The following is an 18,964-nucleotide window of genomic DNA, read 5'->3' as shown; positions in this document are numbered from 1 at the left end:
AATATTTACTTGTTAAATATACCCTCTCAAATCCAGTTGGTAAAAGAAGTTGATGATAAATTCAGACATAGCCAACTAATTTTCATGAAATATAGTGAGATGAGGCAGATGTTCGGATTTATATACAGCTGTATAAAAAGGGAATGATGCTAAAAATAGCTCCATAATAATAATTTTTCCTTAGGTATCACCATCATATATCCTCATTTTAGGAAATACAGTAAACCTATAGGAGCATAAGGCTGAGAAATACCATATTGACAAATAAAAAAATGATATTAGCAAAGGAAACTAAAGCTTGCTTATTCCATTTTTGTTAGGAACAACAACATGTAACTCTTAAATATTTGTACTAGTTTCACTCAGAAAATCTACCATTCCATATAAGCAACACTCTAGGAAAGCTTGGTGCCTTATCCATAAGTGGCTTTTGATTGACAGTTTATGAAATTTCATTATCACTATTAAAATATATCACTCAAAAGTATATTTCTTGTTGACAATGTGTCAACAATACCATTACCAAAGCAAGAAGTGGTATATTATTTTTAAGTTTTTATAATTTAAAACAAAATTTCAATAGCAAATCAGATGCCATATTATTATATATTTCCAAGAACATAAGAAAGCCATAACATTTGTCACTTGGTAAAATACAGCCTTTTTTTTTTTTCTTTCTTTCCTTTTAAAAGCATCAAGACCAGTGTAGATAAATTCATTTGAAGGTAATATTAATATCTTTTCTTCTTCTTACACTTTTGGAACTTTTTGCTGTATTCACTTTCTCTAATGTTTTCTGTGCTACTATCACTATCGCTAGTTTGTTTTTGCCTCTTTCGCTTATTAATTTGGTAAAGGTCAGGGTCATGTGGTTGTTGGTGAGTCCATTCATAAGAGCTGGGTCCAGCCTCTAGATTTGGAACATGGTTTAGTGAAGGAGGCACAGCTGTGTTCTTAGGAAGGGGTGCTGTCATCTCACAGTAAGGAAGCTGCAGCGCTGGATTACATGCATGCCACTGCTGTGGGAAAAAACAAACGTTCATTTATCAAAACATGACCAAAATGTCAAAAAAGTTTACAGTTTACATGCATTATACAAATAACTACCAGAAAATCAAACTGTGTATTAGTATAAGAAAGGCCATGATTTTGCAAAGTAGGGATGTGGCAGTTTCCTTAAATAATTAACAAAGGTTCAAGTAGTATACAGCTTACTACAATATAGCCTAGTGCTGACCTATAAAAATAAAATGCAAGCTACATATGTAGTTTTAAATCTTCAAGGAGGCACAATAAAATATTTAAAAAAAAAAACAGGTGCAATATATAATGAACTTTATTTATCTCAAAATATTCAAAATATTGTCATTTCAACATGTAACCAATAAAAAATTATGAGATATTCTACTTTCTTTTTTCATACTACATCTTCAAAATCTGGTATACATTTTATACTTACAGTATATCTCAATTCCAATGATAAATATTCATAGAAAATACTTGATCTAAATTTAGGTTACATAAAATGTACATTTGAGAAAGTAGATACACATATCAAAGTTCTTTCAACTAAAAGTTATCCAGTAACTGAATTAATAATATTATAAATTTTATACTGGTTACAGCATAAATTACATGGTGATACAGTTTTTTGGTCTCACATGTGGCTAATAGCCACCATATTGTATAGCAAGGTTGTCAATAGTTATGATATACACTTCTTTCTTTTTTTTGAAGTAATTTTTAACTCAAATTTCTAACTATTCAAAGTACATTAAAGATTAATAGAGATAACATGAGAGTAAGTGTATGTGTATGTTTTTCTCAGATCTACCAAAGATTAAAAATGCTGGGAAAAAGATATTGACAGTTTCATATGAGAACTGGTGTTTACTAGTAGCTCACTATAGCTAAGAAAAGTTTTTTCCAAAAGTTAAATGATCAATTTTCCTTTTTTACAAAAGTGAAAACAGCTGTTTTAAAATCTGAAGCTCACATGTATGCTGGATGTTTGTAAAAACCCCACCGTCAATCAGAATACCTGTGTTATAATCCCACATCTGTCACTAACAAGTACAATCTTGGGCTTGTTGATCAATATTCTTTGACCTCAATTTTATTATGTATAAAATGATGAGTTGGAAAAACAAACAATTTCCTAAGTTCCCCTTTAATAATAAAGATGATACTTAAGGTTTCTAAGCCAAAACCATATTTTTGAGAGTCTTTGGAAATAATGTATTTATTACATTGAGAATCTTGTCTCCAGTTAAAACAAATTATTTTTAAATTAATCCAAGTCCCAAAGCAATATATTTGTGATTAATGTTTACATTATGTAAAAACAATTCACTAAATAAAATAATTCAATTCTAAAAAATATCTTTTAAAACAGCCATTTAAGCCCTAGCCGGTTTGGCTCAGTGGACAGAGCGTCGGCATGCAGACCAAAGGATCCCGAGTTTGATTTTGATCAAGGGCACGTACCTTGGTTGCAGGGTCCTACCCAGCCTGGTTGGACTCATGCGGGAGGCAACCAATCTCTGTGTTTCTCTCACATGGATGTTTCTCTCTGTCTTTCCCTCTCTCCTCTACTTTCCCTAAAAATCAATGTAAAAATATCCTCAGGTGAGGATTAACAAACAAAACAAAACAAAAATGTCATTTAAATGACAACTCTACTCAAATTTTACTCGGACCATAGTGCATCATCACTCCCACCCACTCTTCAACGGACATGCTGGCTGTTTGCTGATGTAGGTACTATGTTCTGGACTCAAGATGACTGTATTAGAGCCCTCTGCCATTGGGGGAAAGTGTTCTGGGAAGCTGCTGACTTTGTCCCACGGTTAGATTTGAGCACTGTAAGCTCCAAATAGTTTTCATATTCTTCACAGTTTGCATCACATTATATATTGAACCAAAGGCATGTCAAACTTACCATCTTCTGAAAGAAAAAATATTCTTGAGGTAAAGCTGCATTATTAGTTGGAAAGAACTGCATGGGAAAGAAAGAACTGCCCATGGCTTCTTCATTTCTTTGGGAAGGCAAAAAAAAAAATAATAATAAAAAGTTAAAATTCCTACCCTCAAATGTTCTTTTTTCTTAAAAATAAAAACCACAGCTCTTAGTAATTAAAAAAGAGAGTTCCTCTAAGAGAATGTGGTTAAGAGTAATTAACTGTAAACATACATACACAAATAATCAGTTAATTAGGTACAGCAGTACCTTAAGTCATATTAATAGCTACATATTGAAATCTCAATATTTAGCCACATTTGGCTTTTTGACAGGAAAGTAGTAAGCAATGTTAATTTTATAAAGAAAAAGAACATTTAGATATGAAGACAGCAGAGCAAGTCATTAATAATTACCAAGGTTAAATTCAATATTTTACAGATATTGAAGTCGAAAAAAGGTAGATATTTTTCTCAATTTACTTTTGAATGTATATTTACTGTTTATATAAATATGCTCTTTCCTAAATGTACTGCTGATATTAACATGAACACATATTTGCTGATTTCTTCTACACATTCATATAGTGATAAAAATTGCTTGAGGAGGAACCAAGATGGCAGCAAAGTTAAACAACTAAACTGCCGCCGCGCACAACAATTTAAAAAATACAACTAAAAGACAAAGCGTCTACCACCCAGAACCACGGGAAAGCCGGCTGCATGGTAGATTTGCAACTAAGAAGGAAAAAGAAAGAACAAACGCGGAAGGGCTGAGGTCCGGAGGCGCGTGAATCGGGCTGGTGGTGGGCGACGGGACGCGTGGCTTTTTTTCCAACCCGAAGGGAGATAAGCTCCCGATCACTCTGAAATCCAGTTTCTGGGGACGCATGGGGGACCCAGACACCTACGGGGAGAAGCTGGACTCTCGGCCATCGTGTCGGAAAGTGAGAGTGACTTTCTTGCAGAGGTGCGCCCAGCAATCAGTGTTTACTGTGCTGGAGCACGGGACGCAGGGACTTGGAAATGGGAAAGGCAGAAAAGGCAGACTAGCAGCCATTGCTGTGTGCCACGCCCTAGCCTAGTGACACCCTGTGACCCTGCCCCGCCCTGAGACCCACCCCGCACATTCTACAAACCCGCCCAGGCTCCAAACAGCAGCTTTTGCATATAAATGGCCTGCCCTGTGGCAGCTTAACCAAATAAACTGCAGCTCCAGTCAGACTGCTCCAAAACCACTCAAGCAAAGAGGAGAAAACTGCAGTTTTTGCTGTAACTCCTGCTGAGTGGCCTCAGACAGTAGCTGACCTGCACCCCATTGGAGATCCAGAAACGAGGGCATCTAGTGGTCGGTGTGAGACGACACCAGATTTCAACCACTCGCATAAGGGACACATTCAAGAGGCAGACTCAGTGAGCGCCAAAGCCCTACTGCAACAAGTCCCGGCCCATAAATGTGTCTCCAGCACAGCAATTCTTCCTTTATAGACACAGCAGGTCCTCACAGCCAATTGGCCTGGAGGTCAATTCCTCCCAGTGACACCAACAACAATCTAGACTTAACTACAACAAGGCTGTACACACAGTCCAAAAAGGGGTGCACCAAGAGTGTCCACCTCAGGTAACTGGGAGGCTGACCCGTTGAACCAATAGGATACAATAGGACACAAAGCTACCCTACCAACTCAGGGAAGCAGCAAAAATGAAAATGAGGAGGCAAGGAAACAGATCCCAAACAAAAGAAATGGAGGAGAACAAATGACTGGACATAGAGTTCAATACCACGGTTATAAGGTTTTTCAAGAATTTCATGGAAAAAGCTGATAAATTTAATGAGACCCTCGAGGATATGAAAAAGGTCCAACTAGAAATGAAACATACACTGACTGAAATAAAAAATATACAGAGACCCAGCAGCAGACTAGAGGAACGCAAGAATCAAGTCAATGATTTGGAATACAAAGAGGCAAAGGACACAACTCCAGAGAAGCAAGAAGAGAAGAGAATTCAGAAAGCAGAAGATAGTGTAAGAAGCCTCTGGGACAACTTCAAGCATACCAGCATCCCAATTTTTGGGGTGCCAGAAGAGAGCAAGATGCTGAAAACCTATCTGAAGAAATAATGACCGAAAACTTCCCCCACCTGGTAAAAGAAATAGACTTACAAGTCCAGGAAGCGCACAGAACCCCAAACAAAAGAAATCCAAAGAGGACCACACCAAGACACATCATAATTAAAATGCCAAGGGCAAAAGACAAAGAGAGAATCTTACAAGCAGCAAGAGAAAAACAGTTAGTTACTTACAAGGGAACACCCATAAGATTATCAGCTGATTTCTCAACATAAACTATGCAGGCCAGACGGGAATGGCAATAAATATTCAAAGTGATGAATAGCAAGAACCTACAACCAAGACTACTCTACCCAGCAAAGTTATCATTCAGAATTGAAGGGCAGATAAAGAGCTTCACAGATAAGAAAAAGCTAAAGGAATTCATCACCACCAAACCAGTATTACATGAAATGCTGAAAGATATTATTTAAAAGGAGGAAAAAGAAGAAAAAAGTAAAGATAAAAATTATGAACAACAAATACATACCTATCAACAAGTGAATCTAAAAGTCAAGTGAATTAAAAATCTGAAGAACAGAATAAACTGGTGAACATAATAGAATCAGGGGCATAGAATGAGAGTGGATTGATAATTCTCAGGGGGAACGGGGTGTCTGTGTGGGGGCTACGGGAAGAGACTGGACAATATCATACACCTATGGATAAGGATAGCGAGGGGGGTAGGTAAGGGCAGAGGGAAGGGTGGGAACTGGGAGGAGGGGAGATATGGGGGGGGGGAAAGGAGAAACAATGGTAATAACCTGAACAATAAAGATTTATTTTAAAAAATTGCTAATTAAAAAACTGTGGTGTGTAAAGCTTCATTTAAAAGTGTACTATTTTCTTCTATGGACATGTTTAAAAAATTATAATGTTACAAAAACTGGCTAGATCTATTAGCTAGTCTTCATTAGTCCACTTGCTCCAGTGTGTTGTACAATTTTAATGTTAATACTACTAATCCTTGGGATAGAGAGTATACTTTGGGAAGAGTGCAATTAACACAGGCAAGTAGAGGCAGTCAGATGAATAGGTGTATATCCCAACTGTAAGTGTTGAGAATAGTTCCACCGAAGGCTAACTGATCCATCACAATGAGGCCTTGGATGCTTAGATGATTTAACAGCTATGAGAAGAACATAATAAGCTGTAAAGAATATACAGAAACAACTCTCTACCACATACTGCTAAAAACAATATGACTGAAGTTAAATGAAAATATTTTGTCACTTTTTATGGTTTCAGAAAAAATGAATTCCTTAATTTTATTGTATGCCTAAATGGTAAGGTTTACAATAATCCAAAACTTTTCCTGTCACAAGAACATATTTTCTTTACCTTCATGAAAAAATATTTTAATTACCTGTAGCTGTGTGAATTGATCTTAACACAGCTCTCAAAACTTTGATTAGCTGGTTCAGAAGAGCGAGAACTCCCTTTAAAAGAAATAGAATAACATGGTGATTACTTCATTGTATAATTTTTTTGAGTTCTAACATAAAAACATAAAAAACTCTCCAAACCAAAAAGGACATAGTATTAAGTAAAATTCTATACTCATATAAGATACATGAATATGTTATTGGTCTCTCAAGTAATATTTACAGATAGTTTATATTATTATAAATAACTAAATTATAATCAGGCTTTGTCCAAAGCAATGGCTCTACAATAAAATTATATTGAGATGGGACCATATAAGATACATGCTGTTTTGTACTATACACCTGTAAACTAAAAATAGCAACTCATCAGTGTTATTTGCCTCCCATGTATAAGGCATGAGTTCTTTAAACTTCACTGACAAAGCCAATGCAACCTTACATAGGATGCTAAGCAGCTGTGTAGGAAAGTGTCAGAACATAATGTTCTGGACCATTCCACCAGCTTTTATTAACTAAAAGCTGGTAGAATAGGACAGTGTTGAGAGCATGATGCAGCCAATTTTCTTTGCAAAGAAATTAACAGAATGAAATGCAAAGAGAAGCACTTTTCTTTTGCAACAAGTCATTGTTTTTTAATTCATATTTGTTTTTGTATAGGAAGAGAAATAAAAACACACAAAGGATCCTATATAATAAAGAGGTGATATTCAAATTGACTGTCACACCCTCACAAGATGGCTGCCTACACCAGGCCAGCAGGGGGGTTAGTGAGGGATGACCAAACGACTGAACAGCAGGCTGTGTGGAGTGACCAGGCCAGCAGGGGAGGGCAGTTGGGGGCAACCAGGCTGGCAAGGGAGGGCAGTAAGAGGTGACCAGGCCGGCAGGGGAGGGCAGTTAGGGGCAATCGGGCCCGCAGGGGAGCAGTTAGGCGTCCATCAGGCTGGCAGGGGAGTGGTTAGGAGGTGATCAGGCTGGCAGGCAGAAGCAGTTAGGGGCAATCAGGCAGGCAGGCGAGTGGTTGGGAGCCAGCAGCCCTGGATTGTGAGAAGGATGTCCCAGATTGGAGAGGGTGCAGGCTGGGTTGAGGGACACACTCCTCCCCACCTTGAACAAATTTCATGCACCAGGCCTCTAGTATATCAATAAGGCTGAAACATTTAGGGGAGAGAAGCAACATTAAGCATTGTAAGCATTACCTCAATCAGTCCCTTCAAACATAAAAGGCCTAGAGTATTAGTAGTGTCCTCAGGATATCTAATAAAAGATGATCAATTCTTGGCATGTGTATAGGAGAAGGCACTTGAGGCCATTCATGTCAGGAAGCTTTCTTCCATCACTATGAAGGGTCACTCTGGAGCTGGTTTTGGTCAGTTGCTCTTAAAGGGGCTTAGATCCAGGGCAATATACATAGCATGATTCCTTCCCTTAGGTCCAAGGAGAAGGACTGTTGCCTACCATATCTTCCAAATAGTAGGTATTTTATATCACATACTAGAGGCCGGGTGCACAAAATTCGTGCACTGGGGGGGGGGGTGTCCCTCAGCCCAGCCTGCTAACTGCTCCCCTGCCGGCCCGATTGACCCCAACTGCCCTCCCCTGCCAGCCTGGTTGCCCCCAACTGCTCTCCCCTGAAAGCCTGGTAGCCCCCAACTTCCCTCCCCTGCCGGCCTGGTCGCCCCCAATTGCCCTCCCCAACTGGCCTGATGGCCCCCAACTTCTCTCCCCTGCCGGCCTGGTCGCCCCCAACTGCCCTCCCCTACAAGCCTGGTCCCCCCGCAACTTCCCTCCCCTGCTGGCCTGGTTGCGCCCAACTGCACTCCCCTGCAGGCCTGGTCGGCCCCAACTGCCCTCCCCTGGTGGCCTGATCACCACTAACTGCCCTCCCCTGCAGGCCTGATCTCGCCCCCAACTGTCCTCCTCTGCCAGTCAATTTGGTTCTGAGCCTCCCGGACGTTGCGGATGTGACGGACCCAGAGTTTTTATATATTAAGATTAGCAATGACAAAAGGATGAGCAAATATTTTTGCTATATAAAAGCTAGAATTGTGTGTCTCCAGTTCATTTAAATTTGCTTAATTTATAATAGCCAATAGCAACTATCATAGATATTTGCTGGCTGATACTAAAATAGAACATTAAAATTTTTAATACAGAAGAGATACAATAGGGTTGGCAATGTAATTGGCAATACTAATTACTAGTAATTATATACTGTTAAGAATTAGACATGTGTTCTGAGAAAATTTAATAGAGACTATGGGAACACTTTTTTGATCTTTGCTCTATAGAAAACAAAATGCTTACACCTCTGAAATCACCAACAATAATAAAACTTAGATAGACCTACCAAATCGATACTGCACATTAATTGGTCTTCCATATAAACGAATTCCATTCAGCAAAGCTATGGCATAAGACACTGATTCTGGGTGTTTAAAGCAGACAAATCCGAAGGACTTCGGCTTTCCTTCTCTGTCTTTGCATATAGTCACTTTGGTTAATGGCCCAGCCTATAAAAAACTTAAAAATTATTTTCTCATAAATCTAAAGTGTTTTTTACAAATAACTCAAGTACATTTAACTTTAGATTTTAAAAATATCTGTTAGCAGGAACAGCTTTATGTAGTTCTGCTAATAATAGATTTTCCTAACAATTGATATTATACTTCATCACACTTTCTTGGTACTTTCTGGCTCATCAAGAAACATTCACGGTGTTAAGAATAGGAAATTCTAGGTAATGGGAAATTCTAGGTAATAGGTCCAAATTTTGAAAGGAATACTATATTACCCTTCAGTTAGGTTTAATAAAACAATTTAGAGAGCATTTACTATGTATCTCTATACATAGTAACAGTGTATAACTCAAAAATGAAATGACAAACCCAATGTTGGTTGAGTTATGACAAAAATAAAACTGGTAAAAATTTATCACAGCCTAATTTTTTTCTGTAAAAAGTTTTTTCATCAAGAAATGTTTTAATATATAGGTCCATTATTTATAATTAGTGAAAAATCAGAAAGGCTCTAAATACAACTGGAGAATATTATTCTGTGGTGTATTATTTAAAATAAAATATCATATATGGACATATTCAATATGTGATATTGAACCTGTAATTAGAAATATGGAGTAAAAAAGTGGAGTCAAATATTATAAAACAAATAATTTTGTTAATTATACTAGTAACTAAGAAAAAGTTTGCATCACCACAGTAATGATCAGAGGAGGCAAAAACATAAACAGCTAAGATTTGATAGTGAAGGGCTCAAACTTTTAAATTGTACCATAATTAAAACTGATTGCTTTTCTCTGTAGAGATGGATAACTATATTAAGAAACCGTTTTTAATCTGAAGAAGAATGTTAATTATCATCTTTCAAATTATGCTGTATTTTAGGATTCAGTCTTCTTTTCATTCTCTGCTTTCTCATGAACTAGCTCATCCTCCCTTCTGGCTTCAAGGATCACTTCATCAACAAATCTACTTTTTCCTACTCATTTTCTTCTTTTGTGCCTCTTTCTAAGAGACAGCCTCCTGGAGACTTCCGTGTGATTATACTTCAAACTCAACATTTTTGAAACTTAATTCATTATCTTTCACCTGGAAATCTATACTCCATTGCTTAGTTAAAAAACAAAGATATTAAACCTTACTTTCTCACTTCAAAGGATAACCAGAAATTTGAAAGACAACTAGTAAAAGGATAAATGCATAGTAATAAAACCAATTTTAATCAATACTTTTCTACCACTGGTATTCAATATATGAAATCATAAAGGGACAGAATATCTTAAATGCTTTGAATTTCATAAATTCAAAGTGATAGATCCTCCCTTCCCCCAACTGATGGACGGAGTATGACGTAAACTCCACCTGCAGCCGGACATTCCTGAACACCTTATATGGACTGTACATTGAACCACCAATCAGCACCTGTCAAATACCCTAAGCCCCCGATTCCTAAGTCCCTAGGTGCCTAATCATGTGCCTTACATGAAAACACCAATCAGCGTGTGCTGAGTGCCCTAAGCCCCGGCCCCTCCTTTCCTCCCCTCAAAAGGTGCTTACACCCCAGCATGCCCTCTCTATCTTTTCCCTCTGGAAGGCGGCCGGCAGGGTGATCTCCAATAAAGCCTGTGTCCTGGTATCCCATGGTCTCCGGCCCTCTGTTTCATCTTTCACAAAGATATGTCAAAGCACGTTTAAAGATAAAATTCAACAAGAGATGTGCTTGTAGCAACAATCACATGAGCTTAGTCTTTTTATCAAAATAAAATACATAAATAGTGTTGTAGTTGTCAAGATTTGCTAGGTTGGCTGGGTTGAAGCCTTTCTAAAAGATACCTCACTTTTAGCAACTTCTCCTAGAACAGTGATTTTCAATCTTTTTCTTCTCATGACACACATAAACTAGTTACTAAAATTGTGCACACACCAAAAAATGTTATATTTTTTACCAATCTGATAAAAAAATTGTTCTAATTTTGATTCATTCACACCAGATGGTTGTTGTGTTGGCTGTTGTCATTTTTTTATTTGACAGTCTAAGGGGAAAGAAGTCACTCCCCTGACTAGTCAGGCACTGCATGTTTTAAAATTCTTGTGGCAGAGGTGGAAAACCGCTGTTCTAGAATAGAAAGGACGCAGGTAAAATAAAAACATATGCTTGGTTGCCTTATCGTGAGAAGAGATGAATATTTTGTTTGGGTAGACATCATAAAAAATGAGACTACAGATCCAGTCCTTACTGAGTAGAAATGACATATGTGCATGGGGGCCTTCATGCCTTATTCCCCTCACCCCCACCATGTTTTTAGAGAACATGAATGATTAAGTTTCCTGTCCTCTTCTCTCCCCTCCCCCTTCTCTCCCCTCCCCCCTCCCCTCCCCTCCCCCTCCCTCCCTTTCCTCTCCCTTATGTTTTTTAGAGCGACAAGTTTTAATGATATTTGACCTTATGTTTTTTAGAGTGACAAGTTTTAATGATATTTGAGGGGGTGGGGGTGGGGGATAACTAAAGGAAAAAGACAAGTTTTAGAGCAGATTTTAAAAAGCAAGGTTTAAAAGATGGCAAGTTATTGGAAGGATAAGCTTAAAAGCCTTATACTTAATATTTTTCAAATATTAAAAAGTTTTATGTCCAGGACAGAAAACTGTATTCCTGGAAGGGATTGTCTCTATCAAATTGTATCTACTATAGTATAATTAACAGACGGGAACTTTAGTTCAGAGACAAAGGGCCTTTCAAAAACTAAATAAAGAGCCCTTTTCATGGCTGCTACTCACACTTACTCAGGGAAATTTAGGTTTTGCTATTGTCTCCATGGGAACCTGTCCTTATTCTGATGGGGGAACTCACTCTTTCCCGGTTTCTCTTGATGTTAGTGTGAGCAGTACCGTTAGCAGGTGGCAGCAGCACACAGGAAGTGCCAGGCTCAGTTCTGCTTTACCTGGATTCCGTTATTTAACCTTCACACACCCTATTGGAGATACTGCTGCGCCCACGCACCATTTCCGGAAATCGAGGCACGGATACTCAGTCACAGTGCTGACATCAGAACTCACACTTACAAACAAACAAACAAACAAACAAACAGCTTCGCTATACTCTGTATCCCGCTCTTCTGTAGATTATCCTAAATCATGGCAATCACTTTTGTTTTCCCTTTTTGAAAGACCGAAGTCTACCTCTTACATGGTATGCTTGGTGCCTTACTCCGTGTTTGCCATGTGATTTGGATCATTAAAGGATGAATGAATGGTGGAATGAGACCGGGTGTGGAACAGGAACAGGTGTTTCCAGGAGACAGACGCTGAGTCCCGGAGGCCACAGGCCTGGACCATTTCCAGGTCTTCTCGGTGTGAGAGAACCGGAACCGAGCCGGGAATTAATCGGTCACAGTCAGGATTCAGCTGAGCAGATCACCCCAAACCTCACTTATCGGACACCCTCCGCCTTAAAGGGCCTGCGGACACAGCGGCGGACGGGGAGACATTTACAAATCTCCCTTCGCGGGATGGAAGGCAGGAGGATGCTTATTTCACCACCTGAAGGCAGTGACGCGGCGGCTCTGTTTTCCTCTGAGCACCGCGCGGCCGGCAGCCCCCGCGAAGCCCTCACTCCGGGCGGGGCCCAGTCACTGCCCGGGGGCGGGGGGGGGGGCGCACCCAGGGTCACTCGCTCCCCGGCCGCCCCCCGGGAGGCGCGCGCAGCCCCGGCCAAGATCGGGGCGGGGAGGGGGCCGGGCTCCCGAAGGTCCAGGTACGCCCCGCCCCTGCGGCTGCGCTTCCGGCTTCGCGCGCCCCGCCCCCGCCGCCGCCCCTTCCCCACCGCCGGTACCTGAAGGAACAGCTCGTAAAGGATTTCTTCCCGCACTCGGGCCTCTAAGTTCCCCACGAACACCGTCCTGTCGGCCTCCTCCCGGGCGGGGAACATCCCTCCGGTCCTGGCGGAGGACTAAGGAGGCGATGCGACACGCCGCCCACTTCGGCCGCTTTACTGCGCCGCCGGGCAGGGGGTGGGGGCACGGCTAGAGCGCCGCGCGGGGGCGGGGCCAGGCTGCGAAGCCACGCCCACTCTGCCCCGAGGGACCGGCCACAGCGCCGGCGCCCGCCCGGATTGGCTGGAACTGGGGGGGGGGGGGGGGGGGGGGCAGAATAAGTAAGGTTAGTGTGAAAGGGGCTTTGCCTTGTTGCTTGTGGAGTACCTGCAATATTTCTGGGCGCAACCTTATTCACTGATTCCGGATTTATCCAACCAGCATTTTATATAAAGTTTCTATAGAGATTACCTTATACTGTCAGGCTAATGGGGGAAAATCAGTTTCCAAAGAGTAAATGAATCATTAGGATTTTAAAATTGTGTTCTTTATAAAATTATTTTTTGAAAGAATGAATGCGTGCATGCATGCATGGATGTGGCTACAACAGAATACTAAAACTAAAGCTTATTCACCTAGATAGCATTAATTAGAAAAGTCTGAAAATGGCTGCAGAGGTTTTAGGTGGACATTAGAAGGCATTTGAACTTGAGAAAACAGCCTATACCAAGGAATACTAGAAAGTGTGTATAGCAAGCAAGTTTTGTGACTGAAGCCAGAATTCTTGAGGATGGCTGCTGGGCACTGTAACAGGATACAAAATTTGTACCTCGTATTAGGACTGTACTTCGTATATTGTGTCCCAGTTTAAAGAATTGATTCCTTTGGGACAGCATGGATGGGCCTGGAGAATATCATGCTAAGTGAAATAAGCCAATCTGAAAAAGAATTATCATATGATTTCACTTATTTGTGAAATCTAATGAACAAAATGAGTTGATCAATAAAATAAGACCCGAAGCATGAAGGTATGAAACGGACTGACATACCTTGATGTGGGGTTGGGGAAACGAGAAGAGATAAATCAAAGAACTTATATGCATAGCCCATGGACACCCGCAATAGGGTGGTGAAGACCTGGGGGGTGGGGAGGGGGGGTAAGGGCTGGGAGGGCAGGACATCTGTAATACTATCAACAATAAAAAATATACATACAAAACACAAATAGGAATATTTTAAGATATCCAACTCATTTGTCAGGTAGATAATCAAGAAGAATAAGTTAAGCCTTGGAAAATTATTCCATTCTATTTATTAAGTACCTACTTCATGTAAGCAGTGAGGTATGGTACATGGACTATAGAACACATCTTCAGCATGCTTCCCTTAAATCTTTTGCCAGGATTATTTGATATCAGTAGTGCATAAAGAAGTAGTCTCCAAACAGTTTTATATAGTAACTAGAGGCCCTGTGCATGGATTCGTGCACTGATGGGGTCCCTCAGCCTGGCCTGTGGGGATTGGGTGGAAACTGGCTTTCTGACATCCCCCGAGGGGTTCCAGATTGCAAGAAGGTGCAGGCCAGGCCGAGGGACCAGGCCTCCGACATCCCCCTATGGGTCTGGGGTGCGGGTGAAGCAGATTCGGGGCCAACAGTGCCCCAGCAGCAACCTAACCCACGGCCAATTCTGTGAGGAATTGGGCTCCCTCCTCTACTGGTTGGAGTGTCTGCCCCCTGGTGGTCATTGTGCGTCATAACTACCAGGCAAATGATCGGAACAGTCAGATGATCACTTCCGCTTTTATATATATAGATTTTGCAAATGTATATTTTATAAGCTGATAAGATACTAGTACTATACTATGTATGTTTTAAAAAGTAATATGAATGTATGTTTTTAATGAATGAAATAAATATAAATGAGGAAATAAAGAATTGATTCCTACTTGAATAGGCTTTTTAAAAGTCTTAAAAATAATCAAGATAATTTAAAGAAAGGAGGAAGAAAACTTAGAATCTCAGTACTTTGATAAAGCAATTATCTGTTAACTTAACTTCCTTTCTGAAGATACCATATGTCCACGTAGAAACCTGAAATCATTGTGTTAGTATCATTTAAGTAACCGGGATACCATTTGGCCTTTAGGTAGGCATGGAGAGAATTCACTTTGATTTGACGAGGCATGCTTTTGCTTGGTTGGTAGACCAAAACAATAAAAACTAGTAATAATCTCTTCAAATGAAAAGGGACACATCTTTGGAACCCTGATTTCTAATTGAACTCCGACATTACTTAATTTTATGATTTTAGATAAGTAAGTTTACTTTTTGGAATTCAAGTTCTATTTCTTAAGTTGAATGGACTAATATAATTACTTCATTTAATAGGTATTTTCTAAGAGCTTGTTTTGTGCCAGGCACTGCCTTTAATCCTTGGGAAATACAAGTAAGTATAAAGATCTGCCTTCCTGAACTTACCGCATAATGGGAGAGACAGACTTAAATACAAAATAGTGTGCCTGCAACTTTACTAATCACCTTCAATTGATATATCATAATATAAATCCTGTCTGCATTTGTTCTTTCTTTCCTCTGTCATCAACATTGTTATAATAAGGTAGAAAGGGGTGAAGGAAATTAGCATGTTGTAAGTGCATAATAAATATATGTTGATCAAATGAATACATACTTGCAAGTTTCTATTATGACTACACCTATTGATTTTTAAAAATTCATTTACCTTATAAATCTTATCCAAACCAACATATTTCCTTATTAACTCTCTTCAGGCACTGCTTATCTGGAAGATGTATCTTCAGGTTTTATTGTAATCTGAAAAATAATGTGCAAGATTCATATTACCCTGTCACATCAAAAGCACAAAGCAAAAGGATAATTTATGTTAAATAGTAAAGACGTATCTTTTAATTTGAGTATACTCTGGTTAAGAAAAATCTCTCTGAACATGTATGACAATTATATATTTTTTCTTCCCAAATTTTGAAATGATGTTGTCTATTTATATCTTGGTTAGGAAAGTGCAGTTGCTACAGCTCAATAATATGAAAGGACCTAGGTTATTTGGTGGTCTTCAGTCAAATGTTAATGGACACAGACAACAAAGTGGTTAGAGCCAGAGGGAGGGGTGGGTGAGGCCTGGCTGGAGAGGAACAAAGTGGGGTCGGGGGATAGGGAACGTCTGTAATAATGTCAACAGTACAAAAATGTTAATGGTGACACCCTTTTAAAAATGAAGTCTCACAAAATAATGATGAGGCTTCATCAGCAGTTATATTTTTCTTGATTTTTAAATGAATAACCCATCCTGTTTGTGAATCCAATGAAACACCTCCCCAGACTGCAGACTGGTTTACATTGATCAATGATATAATTTAAACACTTCTTTTCTTAAAGTATCTTTGGAAATTTATAGACTTAAATTTCAAAAAAACAAGTTTAATTTTGAACTTGTAATGCATGTATTTAGAACAATTCTTTATTTTCCTTGCCTACTGAAATCCATTGCTGGAAGGAAAATAAGAGAAAAATTAAGTAAATGTATGAAAATAAAAACTGTAATAATTTTAAAATGTGTTTGCTATACTGAAAACAAAAAAAAAATATTTTACATTTTCAAATTATAGATCTAGAGAGACAGGCTAGCATTTTAACTTTTAAAATAGCCACTGAGTTTGGGTTACATAATGACAAGCATGAAAAAGCCATATTTTATACTTGACAGTTTTATGGATATGAATTTCATTATTGATTTTATGGTGTATAAAGACAACTTAGTTTATAATCAAAATTAACATAAAACCACAACTTTTTCTGAGTCTTTCCATTTCTAGCATTTGTTAACATCACATTTGCTCTAGGTTTTCAACAGATATGTCCTTCCTAACCACTTCTGAAATCCTGAGGTTAAGAGGAATAAAGAAAGATATAATTAGGTTTTTCTTTCCCTTAAATCCAACTTGTATAGTTGAATGTTTGTGACTTATTACAAAGTCTTTGACTTAAAAGTCTTTCTCACAACCACAAGCTAATTGGGTAGAAACAATCTACCTCACCTTTTCAACAAACAGGGTGGAGCAAAGGTCAGGGATCTTTTACATTAAAACCTACTAGACTGTAACAGTCTTACCAAAGAGAAACCTCACTGACTATCACAATTTCTTTTTTGGTGAATCTAAGTGCTGCTTTTATCAGATTCCAAATGAAAGTGTACATAATTCTCTGTTTGATGTGCTGGGCAAGATCTGGTAAGAACTTGATAATTTGTATTATCTTTAAAAATTGTGTATAAAATAATCAGTATGGTCTGTATTGTGGGATATAGACTGTGGACATGATATGAAAAATATACTATGATTATGGATACAAATGATATCAAACAGATTACTATGAAGAACATTTGTGTATAAATATATATATATATATATATATATATATATATATATACACACACACACACATATATATGTATAATGTGTGTCTTGGTAAAATATATATTTTGTTTTTCCTTTCCAGGTAATAGTAACTAGAAAACCTTTTACAAAAAGACATAAATAGAGAACAAATAGAAATGTTCAAGAGAAATTAGAATAATTAAATTTTTACATAGGTATATTGTCAATTGCAAAGCAAACAAAGTAAATATACTACAATTTTCCTTTTTTAAAAAAATGTATCCTATTATGCTAAAGTAAAACCAAAACTGATCTGTGGTAATAAAACAAAACTTTCTTCTCCTGGTATACTAGTTTATGGCAATAGAGTTTACTATTTTTAATAATATCACTTATTACTTCATGGCAATAAAGTTAGAACTACTTGTTCCACTTTATGATAATAAGAAAAGTAACAAATTTAAAATTCATGATGAATAGTTTTTTGTTGGGATTTTACAAAAGCAGATTTTCTTTTTTCTTTGTTTGATTTCTTTAAAATTCTTTACTTCATACTTGAATCTCCTTAAAAATATAACCTAAAAGTTCAAGTTATTTTTTGTTTCTCTTCCATTAGATATTTCAGCTAATTATAAATTTTGGAAATGGTTGCTTTTTATATTCTGTGGGGGAGGAGGAAACTTTCCTCTACCCTCAAAGTTCTTTCAGCTGATTTGCTAATGACATAGGCATGAGACAGATAAACAAGAGAACAAGCCAAATGTAATACATGCATATGCATGGGAACCTTCCTTGCACACATGAGAGATTCAAAGACCAAAAGGGAAAGCCGTATATATGACATTCTAAGCTAAGGATGAGGTAAGGCACCTTGGGCTTCAGAGGGAGGGAAGCCATTTACAGGTGGATAAGAGCTGCTGTTTAGCAATTGGAAGATAGATTTAAAAAAAAAAAAAAAGGATATCTCTAGATAATCTCTTATTATGGACAAGGCCCCTAATTAGAATTTCTCTAGATAGTTAAGGGGAGGGGGCAGAAGTTTCCATTAAGCCTATAGCATCTTGGTTGTGTTTAACTCAAGTAATCTGAATACCACAGAATCACATCTGAATCACTGGTCTACACTTCCAAAATTCAAATACAGGACTTAAGTGGTACTCATATAGAGTTTATCATTTATATTTTACTCATTTGGAAGTTTCTTGATAGTATTTCATGTTTCTGTAATGTATAATAGTAGCACCTGTACTTGAAAGTCAGAGAAATATGAAGTTTAGGCTCCTAAGCTTTGTGTCATATCAAGATTTATATCATTTTAATATCACAGTTTGTACACCAAATTTACATGGTTGACTTTCTGAGATTATTATTATTTTTGTTACTGGCTAAGCAGTTGCCTATATTTTCAATTGGAAAAGTTCAGATATAATCACTAATGTCCAGCACACTGTCCACACATTGGAACTCTAAGACTATTGACTAAAATAGAATAGTAGACCTTTCAGTTATTAACAGTAAATAGAAAATAAGGAAATTAAAGATTTCAGTGATTCTCAAAATCATTCTTAACCGATGGAAACTCTTATGCTTCCTCGCATTTTCTTTTTCTTTTTATTGTTGACACTATTACAGATGTCCACCATTTTCCCCCCTTCAACCTGCCTTCATCACACTGCTGTCTGTGTCTTGGGCATTGCACTACACATATATGTTCTTTGGCAAATTCTGTCATCTTCTTTTATCCAGTCTGCCTTTAAAAAAAAGAAA

The 18,964-nt window shown here is 38.2% G+C and overlaps 1 protein-coding gene across 1 annotated transcript; it reads right to left on the bottom strand.

The window, feature by feature from the left end:
• Positions 1-587: 587 nt before the first annotated feature.
• RBM11 (RNA binding motif protein 11) lies at positions 588-12,982 on the bottom strand. Its single transcript, XM_008152283.3, has 5 exons — positions 12,805-12,982; positions 8,807-8,969; positions 6,435-6,507; positions 2,942-3,038; positions 588-1,019 (listed from the first exon to the last, which is right to left on the bottom strand). Exons 1-5 carry the CDS (start codon positions 12,898-12,900, stop codon positions 732-734), a joined length of 717 nt encoding a protein of 238 aa, XP_008150505.2. The 5' UTR covers positions 12,901-12,982; the 3' UTR covers positions 588-731.
• Between the last annotated feature and the right edge of the window lie 5,982 nt (positions 12,983-18,964).

The sequence above is a fragment of the Eptesicus fuscus genome, chromosome 3 (genome assembly GCF_027574615.1).
Source record: "Eptesicus fuscus isolate TK198812 chromosome 3, DD_ASM_mEF_20220401, whole genome shotgun sequence".
NCBI classification, from domain to species: Eukaryota; Metazoa; Chordata; class Mammalia; order Chiroptera; family Vespertilionidae; genus Eptesicus; species Eptesicus fuscus.
This window is presented reverse-complemented; position numbering and strand designations above follow the sequence as displayed.